Raw genomic sequence first — 15,941 nt, 5'->3', positions numbered from 1 at the left:
GTAGGACTAATAATGTGTCCTGCCCGTCAGGCTTTTGTTTCTGTCTGTACACAGTTCTCACTGTGTCTGAAGCTTATCTGTGAGATTCCAAATGAAAGCACAACATCCTGTCGTAGACAGAATACTGCCCCCTGCCACCCTCCCCTGCAAAATATCCATGTCCTAGTCCCCCAAACACATGAATATACTACCTTACATGGCAGAAGAATTTTTCAGATGTGATTAAGTTAAGGATGTGGAGATGCAGATTATCGTGGATCATCCACTTATTATTTTTTTAAATTGAAGTACAGTTGATGTACAAAATTATGTAAGTCACAGGTGTACAATATAGTGATTCACCATTTTTAAAGGTTATACTGCATTTATAGTTATTATGCGGATCATCCAGGTATAAAAAAAGAGGGAAGCAGGGGAGGCAGAGGAGAAGCAAAGGTCAGAGTGATGTGACTGCAGGCTTTGAAGGTAGCAGAGGGCCATGAGCCAAGGAATGCAGGTGGCCTCTAGAAGCTGGAAAAGGCCAGGAAGTGGATTCTCCGCTAGAGCCTCTAGAAGGAACCCAGCCCTGCCAACCAGTTTAGATTCCCGACCTCCAGAACTGTAAGATAATAAACTTGTGCTGGTTTAAGTCACTAAATTGTGGTAATTTGTTACAGAAGCAACAGGAAATGAATATACCCCCCTCCCAATCCATCCTAATCACCTGTTGCCTCCTTCAAATCATAGCCTCAACCCACTGCCTTTGGGATGCTTTTCCTTCTTTCTGACTAACTCACACCATTTCCCAGTTCCCACTAACACACACCACAGCTTCATATACTTGGATTGGGATTTTGAGAAGTCCCAGTGTATACTCTGCAGTGTTTTAGGGTAAAAGAGAACCCCTATGTAACAGATGTACCAGTGAGCCAGGCAGACAGGCAGCTGTGCAGGGGACCCAGGGTGACAGGCCAGCCGTTGCCTTCTGAGGAAATTGCCTTGATTGGGAAACCTGATTAGTTAGTTAACTGTGTGCAGCTCTGTGTTGAGTCACTTCTTGCCGCCCCAAGTCTTGACCAAGCATTTCACGTGTGCTGTAGCTGTGCTGCAGACTTGCAAGGGGAGTTAAATGACTGTGTTTGGGCCAAGGTGGTAAAGGGGAAAAGGCCCCTTTGAAGCCAGAGTGTGGGAGGCAACAGTGATAATTAATTTTCCCCGGGGATGCTCACCTGCAGGGAAGAATCGGAAATACTTTTACTGAGAGAGGCATGCTGTGGCCATAAGGGTTTTAGAATGAAATTCCTTTATGATGTGAGTGTGCCTCTCTGTGCAAATTACTACTTTTCAACCCTAGGATCTGGGGACATGCAATAACAAAGTGGAGCTTAGGAGCTTGGTGACGCTGGGGACGGACAACGCTAGGAAGAAGCAGAGGCAGCCTATGTGGAGCTAGCTTCTTCACAGCTGGGTCATTGCTCCCATTATACCCAGCCAAGGGCTCAGTTACCTTTAGCACAGGTACTGTAACAGTTAAACAGTAAACAGCATGTGTATCTTTTACTATGTCCCACCATAATCATTAGGTGTTCAACAACTGCTCAACTCCTGTGTGCCAGAGAATATGCATAACCCTTTTGATCTGCTATAAAACAGAAGCAGTTTTACAAATTCCATTTCTTATGATGAGCTTAAAGTTCTTTTGAGATACCATGACCCCCTTCATAATGTGACAGTTGTCATACATGCTACACACCCAAATCTCAGCAGTTCTATCTGTAAGCACAACGAAGAACCAGTTTTTCAACACAATCAGAAAGCTGGCTTAAGCCTAGGAAAGATTTCGGTTATTTAAGTGATATTGGAATTCAAACTCTTATGCTAAAGCCAAATAGGTTTCTGTGGGTAGTCCAGTAGGTAGGACTTTGTAATTCACCAACTACCTACCAAGTAATTCCTCATCTTCAAAAGGAGGGACTGGAAAAGATAGTAAATGATGGTGGAGGTTATGGGAGTGAGTGGTTGCTTTGGAATTGGTGGCAGTTGTGATGTGATGAGAGACTGAAGGTGATATTTGAGGTGGGAGGGGGTGTCTGCCACGAGAGAACAGAGTTGGGAAAAGAAGGTAGGAAATGGAGAGTCCACTCAGCAGGCAATGCTCTCCATCAGATCCACGTTTTGGAAGTGCAGATATTCTGGGAACGGTGTGGCAAGAGGAAAGAAGCAACAGCTATGTTCATTTTCTCCCATTCGCCCTCCTTTCTCCCTCCATCCACAACCCTTTACCACATTAGCTGGTTGGAAAATACAAAGCGATTAAAAAAGAATTGATAAATCAAAATTTGTTTTTCATTCAAGAAGTAGGTTCTATAAACGAATAGTCAAGTCGAATTTGTGAAGAAGCTTATGGATATAAGCTCACAGATGCTCAGTGTGTCCCCCTCATGTCACAGCACACATCAGTCCTGTCCTCTGACTTATCGCAGACCCTTTGAGGGAGTCACTACTGCTGGTTGGACAGGCAGCCACGGTGGGTTCCTTCATTTCCTCAAGGCGTGGGGAAGGATTGGTTCCAACATGACTTCTTAACCACAGTTAATCTCTGATCTAGTAACTGAGTGACACCTTTTTGAAAGTGTTCAGTCTTTTTTGAATAACCCTGTACAGCTTCTTTGGATTTACACCTGTTTGCAGGCTACCGTTGCATTCACTTGGTCTCTTCTAGTAGCATTCTGGTTTTGAAAATAAGAGCTAAACCTAGGTGTTTTAGTAACATGCAGTCATTCTAAAAGGGATAGGAGCACTTGTGAAAAAGAAGTCATTAAATTCTAGAAACATACATGGCACACATAATTAGAGGGAGCTGCTCAGTTGTTTACAACTTGCATTGTGATTTGGAGCAAACTGAAAGGCTTCAGAAACAGGTCTTTTTACTTCTCTGAAATGTGTTTTGTATTACTGTGGGTTTACTGAAATCCTAAGAAGCTCTTAGTAATTTAATGCCAGCTAGGTGAAGAAGTCCGAGCACTTTTGTAGGCATGCCATGTAAGAGAGTAGAGCAGCCACTAGAAGTCAATTTCATTATTCCCTTTTCTATTTCTCATTTTATTCCAGCCCAGGACATGGAATGTCTTGGTAGACTGAACAGCTGTGTATGTTGACTCAGAACTGAGAGACAAAATGTGTCCCTGTCTGAGATTTCTGAGAAAGTATTGTGATGAGATTTATTCAGATCACTTAGCAAGTATAAGAAGTGGGAAGTTTCATCATCAGTCCAGGAGCAATCATTTTTGAAATTGTCTGCACTTAGAGAATTAAAATGATAATCTTGACCTGGCTTGGATACTTTTATTGAAAGCTCCAGCGTTTTATGTAGTGTTGACCTACTTTATATAATTTCCTTAGACTTAATTTTTCCTTTCAATTTGAAGTGCTCAATCTGTTTTGTCATTTAAATTAGAGCCTAGTGATGAGAGTTGAATTATTTCTTAGTTTTATTGGATTTGGATTTTTTTTATGGCAGTCTCATTAGTCTTTCTAGAATGATTCTGCATAAGAGTTGCTTCTTTTTACTGTTTTTTCTTTATTGCCTGAAATAAATCAAGTATAGCTAAATATGTTCTCTCTCGTATTAGTTTTGGCAATGTATAATGGGTCAGTATTAAAGGAATTACAGAATTAGTGGAAATGCTGCAGGTTTTTTGCGGGGGGCGAGGATGAATCGTTCAGGTTATCTATTCCCTTAAGACTTGTTAGAACCATATTAAGTTACCTAAGCATATTCCCTGGAATGGCCTGATATTTCATCACATTTGAAAGCATGTGTTTCCTTTCTAAAGCTGTAAGCCTTAATATTGCTGGGGCTGGAAATAAAAATTTCAAATGTCAAAAATTTCTCACACTGTATTTTCAAAGAGAACAGACTTCACTGATGTGAGTGGTTGATGCTTTAAAAGTTCTAAGCAAATGTTCACTTTCAACTGAAATTCTGTTCCATCTGCCTAGTGAATCCATGTGAAGCACATCACCCTCAAGTTATAGTCATTCTTTCTTTGGTGTGGGTCCTCATCTAAAGACCTGGGAAACATGCCCCACCGAACAGCACGCCAAATAAACATCATTTAATAATGTTGTAGGTTCCATTCCAATGTATTTCCCCAGGTCTTGGTGAAAGGTATGTACTCCAAGCTTGCTAGGAGAACATAATTAGGGAGTGTGAGAGAGGAGTATATGATCAATCTAATCTGTTATTCCTATCTTGCAAAATCTTTTGATTCCTCTCTCAGTATTATAGTATGGAATTTCCAGCATCTCAACTTACCTAATAGGACCCAGCACTTAGTCCAAGTTTCCACCAATTATGGCAGCACACAATTGGAACCACTATCAATTATTATAGCTATCACATTAAATGCAGCACACTCACTGAGAAAACGCCTAAGTATAACTTCAGTCTGATGTAAAACTAGGCTTTTCTTTCTTTGGTAGAGCACACTTTTTATCAGATTTTTCTCTTTACAAAGAGCAGAACACTCTTTGTACGCAGATTTCCGTGATTTTTGTCTAAAGAGATTAGCAAAATCCTACATTTCCTTTTTTGCAGGTAAGCCCTTTCCTCCAGATTTTGACTTCAGAAGTGAGTACCCTTAGTCATGTTGGGATCTGACTCTGGGTCTAGAAATCTTAGAGGTGACTGTGGAGAGGGACATGAGAAGAATGGGGGTGCTGGTCATTATGTGTTTGCTCCTTCCCATTGGTTCTTTGTCTTCTCTGTCTGGCTCGGTGCATTTGCTGGCTGACCTCTGGGACTATGTCAGCTGCCCTATGGCTTCTTACTGGTTTAGGTCAATGGGAACAGAGGATCTTGGGCAGTGAAAGGGAAGATAGTTCAGAGTTTTTATTTTCCCTTCCTCTTTCTTCTTTTGCCAGGGTACTGGATGGGACTGTGTTCCTCTATAACCACAGCTCCCATTGGGTGGCCGTCTTGCTGGACAGCTCTCACTGGGTTCTGGTCACATGGCTCCCTTTACTTGCTCCTTTGGGCTTAGTGATGATAATGACTTCCGGCTGTTAGCATGGAATGCCTCCTCATTCCTTGTGTGTTCCTTAATCCTGCCTAGACCTTTGTAAATAGTTTTAAATTAAATTCTTTTCAGTTAAAACCCTTTGGTTATTCTATTTGTTACCTGCAAGGACCCTACCTGATAAAATTAACTTTTCCTTTCCAGATACCTCCAACATCTAAGGCTATTTCATTCATATTTGTGCAACCAAATGGTAAAGGCCTCATCAGATGAGGAAAAGATGTTGCTTTGGCTACAAGGGGGTATGGCTGGATGTTTGGAGTCTCCTAGTTCTCAAATCCTCCTAAATAGCTCCACTCCAATTCTTGGATCCCATCCTTTTCCACCATTGCTCTACATTGCGGTACGCGGGCCTCTCACTGTTGTGGCCTCTCCCGTTGCAGAGCACAGGCTCCGGACACACAGGCTCAGCGGCCATGGCTCACGGGCCCAGCCGCTCCGCGGCATGTGGAATCCTCCCGGACCACGAACCCGTGTCCCCTGCATCGGCAGGCGGACTCTCAACCACTGCGGCACCAAGGAAGCCCTGCTCTACATTAACACGAACATCCTAGTGAATCTGTGAATTCAATTAGTGGAGTTTGTTTTTTAGGTACTTTAGCCTTATGTCTCTAATAGCTAAAATTTCTTTCAGCTCAGTCTGTGCTTTAAGATATATGTAGTAACTTGCCTTTGTTATTCTTTTAAACTGGCCAGACCCAATAGAAGAGGCCATCCACCCCTCTACACAGAATTACTCACATCCTTTATATTGTTCCATGACAGTGAAAGGTTGGTCCTCCACAGCCTTGCCCTCAAAAAGCACTTCATTTTAAGTGATCCCAGGAGATACTTTAATGAACTGTTTCTCATGTCTGCCATGAGACACAAGATGCACTTTCCTGAATACTAGAGGGATTTTTTATTGCCCTCAGCCTGAATTGGGCCTGATGACCAATCCTAGATTTGCCCATTTCTTTAAGGGTCTATTACTTGCAATTTCATTCTCTGGTATCAAAATATGTTTCAGTCAGCATACTTGATTTTAAGCAACAGAAATTGCCTTTAGATAGTTTAAACCAGAAAAGAAAGTTTTAGAAGGATGATGAGTAACTTATAGATTCCACTCAAAAATGGAAACTAATTGGAGAGTCTAGAAAATAAGAAAATTAGTTAAAGTCATGCCAAAGCAATAGTCTGGTTAGGATTCTACCATGGGACCACGCCATGGTAGCCGTTGATGGCCTCCCTGTGTCGCTGAGGCTGTGAATAATTTCTCGACAGTTCTTGCATATTCAGGTCACTTTCTCAGATTGCAAGTGTCAAAATTTCAGATTGGAGCATCTGATAGACTAAGTCTAAGCTCTAGCTGCTAGTGAATGAGTATGAGCCTGGGCCTTGCCTCCAGCTAATGTTCCCACAAACGGGAATTCTTGCTAACTTAAAGGAGTGCTCAGATGCTGGTTAGCTAAAAGGCAAGACAAAAACCGAATGAGGCAATCACTGTCTAACATACCCATCCTGCCTTCTTGACTTTGTGGATGATTAGAGTCCCTTTGCGGGGCCAGTGTTGGAAGAGCGGTCAAGCAGACTGGGTATAATTATTGGCCATGGTGACTCAAATATGGAAGTGATGGCTACTCAAATTGGTGATGGTTTGAAATTTTTTAAAAATAAATTTATTTATTTTTGGCTGCGTTGGGTCCTTGTCACTTCATGCGGGCTTTCTCTAGTTGCGGCAGGTCGGGCAACTAGAGAGCCGTGTGGAGCACGGGCTCTAGGCGCGCGGGCTTCAGTAGTCATGTCACACGGGCTTAGTTGCTCCATGGCATGTGGGATCTTCCTGGACCAGGGCTCGAACCCATGTCCCCTGCATCGGCAGGCAGATTCTTAACCACTGCGCCACCAGGGAAGCCCAGTGATGGCTTGAATATTGTGATGGGCATCATTTATGCTCTACACTGCTCCTCTCCCTTTCCTCCTTCTCCCTAATATCCCAACTGGTCACAAAGCTTTGTTGATTTGTATTTCCTACTACCATAGAGATTTGATAATTTTATTTTTTATTATTTGTAGTTTTGGCTGATTAGTCACATCACTAAGTGCCATACCTAGTGTCAAACATTAATAAAGTAGTTCTGAGACTAGGTAAAGGGAAAGAATGTTCTTGTTACTTTTACCATCTCTTTTTTAAATTGATATAGTTTCTTTTTCTCTGTTTCAACTTTTGTTTCTCTGAGACCATCAAAATTTAAAAATTGTATATTTTGTGTTTATTTTGCTGCAGATAATTTCTTCCATTTTGATAAAACTGACTATGTAGCCAAGGATATAATGTTTTGATTCTCATCATTAAATTAATACCATTTTTTTAATAAATAGGGGTATATTTATGATTTCTTCTGGCATTTTACTAACTCATTATCTATAAATTGTAGTTTTCACATATAATAAGCTCTTATTACTCGGGTAAGTGAAGATTTATAAAAAGTTTATATTTCTGTGGAAGCCTTCCTTTTTTTGAACTATAAACACTGTGGATTGCCCTAGAAGGTCCCAGCATTGTTACTGGTAAACACAGCTTTATCTTCACTGTTGAGGCCTAGTTTTCCCTCATGATCCAGGTATGGAAAAAAATAAACAATGTTGAGTAGCTACTATATCTCAATTAAAAGAATAGGGGGTAATATTCAGGGATGTTCTGAGTGGGTCATAGAGAATATTCAGGAGACATGAAGTTAAAATATCATGTTGGTGTCTGGCTTTCTCTGTTCACCCCCAACCTATAAAATAGCTAGGAAAAACCTCTCTTACTGCAACACCCCCGTGAAGGGGGTATGAGTGCGAAGTTAACTCCTTTTTGCTGTGTCTTTGTGTCATATCTTCTCCCTTCTTCACCAGATGCTGTGTCATATGGCATGTATATGGTTACAAAGGCCTCATTCCCAATCCCAGAGAGAACAACTTGACTCTTGACTTACATCTTGTCAAATAGCCAATTAAATAAGATTCTCCATTTTTCAAGTAGTGTTAGGGTGGTGTCTAGATAAAATGTCTGTCATCATATCACACTGGCACATCTGTTGACTAGATTTAACTGAGTCTAAAATTTTAATATGGTTAGAACAGCAGATTTGGAATGAGATGAAAAACAAGGCAGGCAGCTCAAGGAGCCTCTATAGTTTTTTATTACTTATGGTGTTAGTTTTAAAAAAATGACAGCTATAGTTTAGACAGGTCCTTCATATTTAAAAAGGAAGTCTTAAAGTATCAGTTAATTTTAATGAGCAGACTCTCTACTGATATGTACATATATATCCCTAAAGACATTCCAACTATACTTATCAACATCTGGAAGCAGTGTTGGCCAAACCACATGCTGAGTCTCTAACTTCAAAAAACATTTTTTGAACAGAATCTTTTGTAAATTCTGAAAGGAAGCTGTGAATAGTTACCAGAAAAGTAGACTTTTCAATATATTATAATGTCTGAGTTATTAGGGAGTCAGATGCCTGAAACTCAACTCTAGAGCAATTTGGAGTTTAGAAAAAAAGGGAAAAATACCAGCAAGAATGTGAATAAATTAGAAGAGCTGAATATGCTGTTGTACTCACTGAAAAGCCTTTCTTTTCTTCCTTTCTTTCTTCCTTCCTTCCTTCCTTCCTTCCTTCCTTCCTTTCTTTCTTTCTTTCTTTCTTTCTTTCTTTCTCTCTCTCTCTTCCTTCCTTCCTTCCTTCCTCCCTCCCTCCCTCCCTTCCTTCCTTCCTTTCTTTCTCTCTCTCTCCTTCTGTCTTTCTCTCTCCCTCCCTCCCTCCCTCCCTCTTTGTTCTTCTTCTCTCTCTTTCTTTTTTTAGGCTAAAATTTTAGTAGCTTCATAACTAGCTCACACTCCAAAAGATGAGGTTGATTGATCCTTTGATAAATCAGAATAATGGGAAACTTTTATTGACAAGCAAAAACTTTTAAAATCCAGCTCTGTAGGCTGAGAGGCATAGGAGAAGTGAATGGAAAAGAGAAGAGATAAAGAAAGGAAAAAGAAAAAATATGCTTTAGAGGAAGGACAACACAGCAAAAGTGACAGATACTAGCAGACAGGAGCTGAGAATAGAGTGGTAAGAAATAGATAATGCAAAACTGTGACATTCATGATGTATACCAGACTCCATGAATTCACTCGTTTATTCATTCAAACCACGTTTATTGAGTTAATCATCTATGTCTGGCATTAGGAAAATCTTGGTTGGTTCAAAGGTGGACGAATACTATCCCTGTCTCTGTCCTCCAGGCACTGATTGATGGGTGAGGGTGGGAGAGTGTGGACACATGTTATAGGTGCGATGATGCTATATGCATGCAAATGATACAGTGGGAGCACAAAGGAGGAACTTATCACTTTTCCTTGGAAAAGTTCATCCAGGGAGGGTGGGAATCACTTACAACGGTGTGAAATTCATCTGTAAAGGCTATCTCAGTGCTGTGCCATCTGGTGAACCACTGGTGAATAACAAGCCAGTCATACAGAGTGAAGTCAGTCAGAAAGAGAAAGACAAATACCATATGCTAACACATATATATGGAATTTAAGAAAAAAAAATGTCATGAAGAACCTAGGGGTAAGACAGGAATAAAGACACAGACCTACTGGAGAATGGACTTGAGGATATGGGAAGGGGGAAGGGAGAGCTGTGACAAAGCGAGAGAGAGGCATGGACATATATACACTACCAAACTTAAGGTAGATAGCTAGTGGGAAGCAGCCGCATAGCACAGGGAGATCAGCTGGGTGCTTTGTGACCGCCTGGAGGGGTGGGATAGGGAGGGTGGGAGGGAGGGAGACGCAAGAGGGAAGAGATATGGGAACATATGTATATGTATAACTGATACACTTTGTTATAAAGCAGAAACTAACACACCATTGTAAAGCAATTATACTCCAATAAAGATGTAAACAAAAAAAAGATGGCATTGATTCTAAAATTTAAAATTGCAAGATAGAATGTTTCCTCATTAAATTCATCCATTATTCAGTCAGCGTTGATGAATAGGAGAATATCCAAAAGACCCTAGGTTTAAATTTGTTTGCATTATGGAATTCATATTTTCAGCTAATGATCTAGGGCTCAATAGTTCTCTCTCTTGGAGGTTCACCTTACCTGTCCCAGAAATTTTCTGTGGATGGGGAGATACATTTTTTTTCTGGTAATTGACAATGTAGGTCAGAGTGTTTGTGAGAACTACTCTGCAAACGGGGATTGTTGCAGCATATAAATTCAAGCTATTATTATTATTGCTATTATCTCTGCCTACTAATGACCTGAAGACCAGTTCATCCACTAAAACCTAACTTAACTGAGATTACAAGGAATGTATAACCTTATCTACTAGCTCTCTTTCTTTTTTTAAAAGTTCCTGTTAATGTTTACATGGTCAAACGTATCAGGTATAAAATTATAACATATGGAAAGATAGGTTACACATATAAAAAGTGGTTCTCTCTGGATCATTCTACATTTATTTGGAAGAACTGAGGAGAAATTATAGGAAATTCAGGTATGAATTAATTTTAGTTTATTTAAAATTAATTAAAGAAGAAAGCAAACTTTAAGTCATAAAATAAAGTGCCTTTGGAGGTTAATTTTGGTTAAATGAATTAACAATTGTGTTGTCATATAAAAGAAAATAAGAAACAATCAAATTCTTTGAAAATTTTAAAGCAAAAAATGCATAAAGACTCCAATTTAGAGATTTAAAACACAAATATAAGCTTCCTAACTAAAAGGAAAAGAGAAGAAATTCCTCTTTTCCTGAGAATGTGATAATGCCTTAATAAGCAGCAACCCTCCAAATATTCTAAAATTTCAGAAAAAGACCCCTGAAAAATACAAATATCTCTGATATTCAGATAATGACAAACCATAGAATAGACTGAAATAAATGTGCTAGTACTTAAAATTGGTTGAAAATCACCATTAGATTCATTACAAAATTTTAGAGAACATAGGAAGACGCACTGATGTTTTCTAAGATGTTGATATCTTAGAGACACTTCACATTAAGAGGTATTGCTAGTTACTGGACATAATGAAACAGAATTATTCTAAAATCTTTCCAATAATAAAATTGGAAATACTATACTGATACTAGAATTTATAGTTTTCAAAGATGCTGCAGCTATGTTTTCCCACAGTGAAATCCTTGATAAGAGAAATATCCAAAATCATAGCCTATAGAAATTATTCAAGACATGCATTATTATGCTAAAGCAATAGAAATAAAATTATCTGTGTCAAGCTGCAGCATACTGACATTAATTAATTTAATATTACAGTGTCTTTCTCTTTCTATTTTAAAAGTTAGGCCTTAGCTGTAGTAGTTTTGCTGTTTTACAAGTATAATGAAGTTTGATAAGTTAGACATTAAAATATGTGTTTGACCAGCAGAACTCCATTCTGAGCTGAAAATAGTTGATTTATAAACAATATTAATGGAACGCTGCTGTTCCATTATGCTAATTTAATAAGGAAAACAAAATAAGGAGTCACTAAAATGGTGACTGTTGGGGAATTAAGAAAGTCACATTAGCTGCTCAGATAGCCAGATTTATCAGTATATTTTAAGATAAAATATTTCCTTAGGGCTTATGTAAATATGGATTTTCTTCATCCATATAGTTCATTATCTCTCTACAAAGAAGTAAAACAAAACCAAAATTCTAACTAATAAGACATGTTTGCTAAATACACATACATTTTTTTACAGGGTGGTACAGCCTGCTATGGTTAAATATTTTAAGCAAGAACTAGTATTTAAAGCTTGAAAATTCTGAAAGGACATTCCTCATTTTACTCCTTGTCACTTATTTTCATTTAAGCAAGTCTACATGTCTTTGAACCCTAAAGGTAAAGAAAATAGAATAGGATCTCAGAATCCTCCTTTGATAGAGGTCAAGATATGGTTAGCTGGTGGGGAGCCCGCAGTACTTGGATGGAGATGAGTTTGCTGGTTTACCCACTAGCGAGAGTGGAAGATTTACCTTGACTCAATTGCAAGTGGATAAAAGCAGAACCATTGCTATGACCTAGAAGTTGGGGACAGTGTAAACGCATTGGCATGGAAGCCCATTCAGAAACATTTCCTGTGGATGATGGGAGGCCCAGCCTTATCATACTCCTGCTTACTGATCCACATCTGCTGGAACGTGGACAGGCTGGCCAGAATGGAGCCCCCAATCCAAACGGAGTACTTCCACTCCGGGGGGAAGCTATGATCTTGGTTTTCACGGTGCTGGGTGCCAGGGCTACAATTTCCTTCTGCATCCAGTCAACAGTGCCAGGGTACATAGTGCTGCCTCCAGAGCGCACAGCGTTGGCATACAGATCCTTGTGAATATCCACATCGCACTTCATGACAGAGTTGAATGTTGTCTCGTGGATCCCACTGGACTCAGTGCCCAGAAATGAGGGCTGGAAAATGGCTTCAGTGCATTGAAAGCGTTCATTCATAGTGGTGATCACCTGCCCATCGGGAAGCTCGTAGCTTCTCTCCAGTGAGGAGGATGAAGCAGCACTGACCATTTCTTGCTCAAAGTCCAGGGCCACATAGCACAGCTTCTCTGTGACATCGCGAACCATCTCCCGCTCAGCTGTGGTGGTGAAGTTGTAGCCTCGTTCTGTTAGGATCTTCAGGAGGTCTCTGCCGGCCAGATCCTGATGAAGAATGGCATGGGGCAGGGCATAGCCTTTGTAGGTGGGTACAGTGTGATTGACCCCATCTCCGGAATCCGTCATGATGCCTGGGGTCCAGCCCGAGGCATAGAGGGACAGCACAGCCTGGATAGCCACATACGTGGCAGGTGTGTTGGAAGCCTTGAACATAATCTGAGTCTTCTCCTGGTTGATCTTGGGGCTGAGGGATGCCTTGGTGAGGGGGATGGGATGCTCATCCAGTGCCATGCGGAGCTCGTTGTAGAAAGCATGGTGCCAGATCTTCTCCATATGGTCCCAGTTGGTGACCACTCTGTGCTCAGTGGGATACTTCAGGGTCGTGATGCCTCTCTTGCTCTGGGCCTCATCCCCCATGTCGCAGTCCTTTTGACCTATGCCTACCATGACCCCGTGGTGCCAGGGTGCCCTACCATGGAGAACACAGCTCGGGGGGCGTTGTCACCACCAAAGCCTGCTTTGCACATCCCTGACCCATTATCCACCACCAAGGCAGGCAGCTCGTCGTCAGTCATAGTGCTGGCCAGAATCTTCCAGATGAGTGAACAGAAGTTAAATATAGAGTAAGTACCAGACTCTGGTGGGCAAGAGAGAGAATGAACAGGCTGAAAACACTTCAGAGCTGCCTTCAAAGAGGGGAGCCTGTGCTGTGATGACAGGTATTTAAAGGTACACATTGGCACCACCCATGTCCTATTCCAACAGTTCTCAGCATTTCTGGGTGGGGTTGCCTCTGAGGTATTAATAATAATGATGATGATACAAATCATTAGTAGACCTTCCTTCATAAGGAGAAAATTGCCTACCAAATGGCCAAATCTCAGGTTACTGTAGTTAGGCAACCCACACATGGCTGTCAGCCTGCTTTGGTGCAGTGTCTAGATAACTATGATGATGCAATGGGGGATATAAAAGCAAGATGAAAGGAAGCTAGTGTGAGGTATGGGTAACACTGCCAAAAGGGCCACTGCCTCCCCAATTTACCTTCCGGGTCTATTTTCTCTAACTAGCTTTGACTTTTCATTCTTAATGTATTGTTCTTACGAGTTTGACTTTGCAAACTTTTTCAAGATTTTTTTTTTCCCATTAGATTTCTAACCCCACAGGATATCATCATGATAGAAACTGTTTTAATGAATGAAAATAATGAATGGCCAAGAGAGGCCTGACAGCTGTAATTATAATGCATTTGTATCGTGTAAAATTTAGGATATTTAACAGACTTCTAAGCCATTAGAGATGAAGAAAAATCAATAAAGTAAACCACTACATGTTTTCTTTTCTGATGTAAATTTCTAATAACCAAATTTCATTAAGCATTACTCTGGGTAGACATGGTTCATAGAACTAGGTTTATTGTGTCCATGCTGATTGCACAGAGGCTGATTGCTCAGCCATCTTGTGTGACTTCTTAAAGTGCAGATTATAAAAATTTTATTTATTTATTTGCAATAACTCTTGAGTTATACAGCAATGAACAAAGTTTAGCGATAAGGTAAATTTTAAAGTAATGTATTTGCACTGATATTTAAAACGGTTTGATCTTCAAGATTCATATACTGTGTTATAACATCAAATGTATCTGTAATTGTTAACATGTACACAATTGAAATAGTAAGTACTATATTAGCTTTCCTTCAATTTTAGGTTATATTACCTACCCCTGATCATTTCATAGGAATAGTATGTCTGAGTTTTAGTTTTAATATAGAAATACAGACAACCTGGTAATATGTGTACCATGATAAAATGTAGGATATTAGTAATGTCTTACAAAGAAAGAACAATTAAGGGAGTTCATTACTTTGTTCCTATACGTATTAGGTAAATAAGATATAATCTCCCCTGTCAGCTCTTCTAAAGCAAATAAATTTTTCATGCCCATGTCTGAGTTCTCCAAAACCTTCCTTTTGGTTAATTAATTAATCAACTAAATAATGGTCACTTTGTAAGAGGTAGTAGCAGCCCTACAGTACTGGACATATGTGTATCCTGTAGTTGCAAGCTAGAACCAGGCAGTGTCTTTGCCCATGAGCTTCCTGGAGAGTCATGGTAACACCAAGCTGTGAGTGTCTAACCCTCTTCTTTGTCTACAAGTTGATATAGAATTATTTTTCTCTGGATTTTTCCAGTGCTTTACCCTATAATGTGACTTTAAAACCTTCCTTCTGACAACCAGTCATGAAAAAATGTCTGCTTCACTACCAAATCCATAGCTTTGCTTTTTTTTTTTTCCCACTAGGACTATCTTTTCCCTTAATTTTTTCTGTAACTGCAAAATCATTTCCTCCGTCAACAGAATTGAAGAACTTCACCCTCAGACCTTCACACTGAATGGTTTTGTGTACTTCCTTTTCTTGTAGCACAACAAAGCTTTTGATTAAAACAATATTTTATTGCTATAGGATGGTGCTTCTGGAAATGTATTTTTCTTTTTTAGACCTGTTACAAACTACATGCACATCCTACAAGACTGAAAAAAAACCCCAAAAACAAAAAACCAGAACCCCACAACATTGCATTTAGCATCAGTTCCTATTTATGAATCTCTAGTGTGGAATATAAAACAAAGCCTTGTTGATATAGGAGCCCGTATGACACCAAGAACAACCTTTAGAGTCTACATTTATGATAGCACTCTCCTTAGAATTGCCTTTGAACTGAGAGCTGGATGGTAATGAGTCCACACAGCATAATTGATGCCTTGAGAGTGAGGCTGATGTGTGCTTTTGCTAGAAGACCTTCTAACCCCTGTTTAATTTTGATGTCCCAAGAGAAATTTTCATCAATTCTGTATTCTTAAAATAAGACTAAGTTCTTTTAATTAACCCCCAACATTACAAGAGGAACATATCATAATTCAACAGCCATTTAAAAATATCATCTGTGGGACTGATTAAATTTTTTAAAAGTAGCAAGAATTTGTATGAGTGAAACATAGGAAGATGGGTTTACAAAGGCTGGGCTCTGGGAGGCTGTGCCTGAAGGTAAGGATTTCATAACCAACTGGAATTTACATACGTTTAGTTAGTTACCTAAACCTAAATCCTATGGGGGCCTTTATGATTAACTTTTGGAAGCCCAGAATATTATTTTCTTTTACATTTGGCCTAGTTTGACTATCACACAGCTATACAAAACCCCAAGGAGGGCATGGGGTGTGGGATTATACGTAAGGACA

The 15,941-nt window shown here is 39.8% G+C and overlaps 1 protein-coding gene across 1 annotated transcript; it reads right to left on the bottom strand.

Annotated features, from left to right (window-relative positions):
- Positions 1 to 12,161: 12,161 nt before the first annotated feature.
- Positions 12,162 to 13,275, bottom strand: ACTBL2 (actin beta like 2). The gene is given in 3 exon segments (XM_032628737.1): positions 12,162 to 12,296; positions 12,299 to 13,161; positions 13,164 to 13,275. Coding segments are annotated over 3 exon segments (1,110 nt in total).
- Between the last annotated feature and the right edge of the window lie 2,666 nt (positions 13,276 to 15,941).

The sequence above is a fragment of the Phocoena sinus genome, chromosome 3 (genome assembly GCF_008692025.1).
Source record: "Phocoena sinus isolate mPhoSin1 chromosome 3, mPhoSin1.pri, whole genome shotgun sequence".
Classification (NCBI taxonomy): Eukaryota; Metazoa; Chordata; class Mammalia; order Artiodactyla; family Phocoenidae; genus Phocoena; species Phocoena sinus.
Note: the sequence above shows the minus strand (reverse complement) of the source record. Positions and strands in the feature narration are given on the sequence as shown.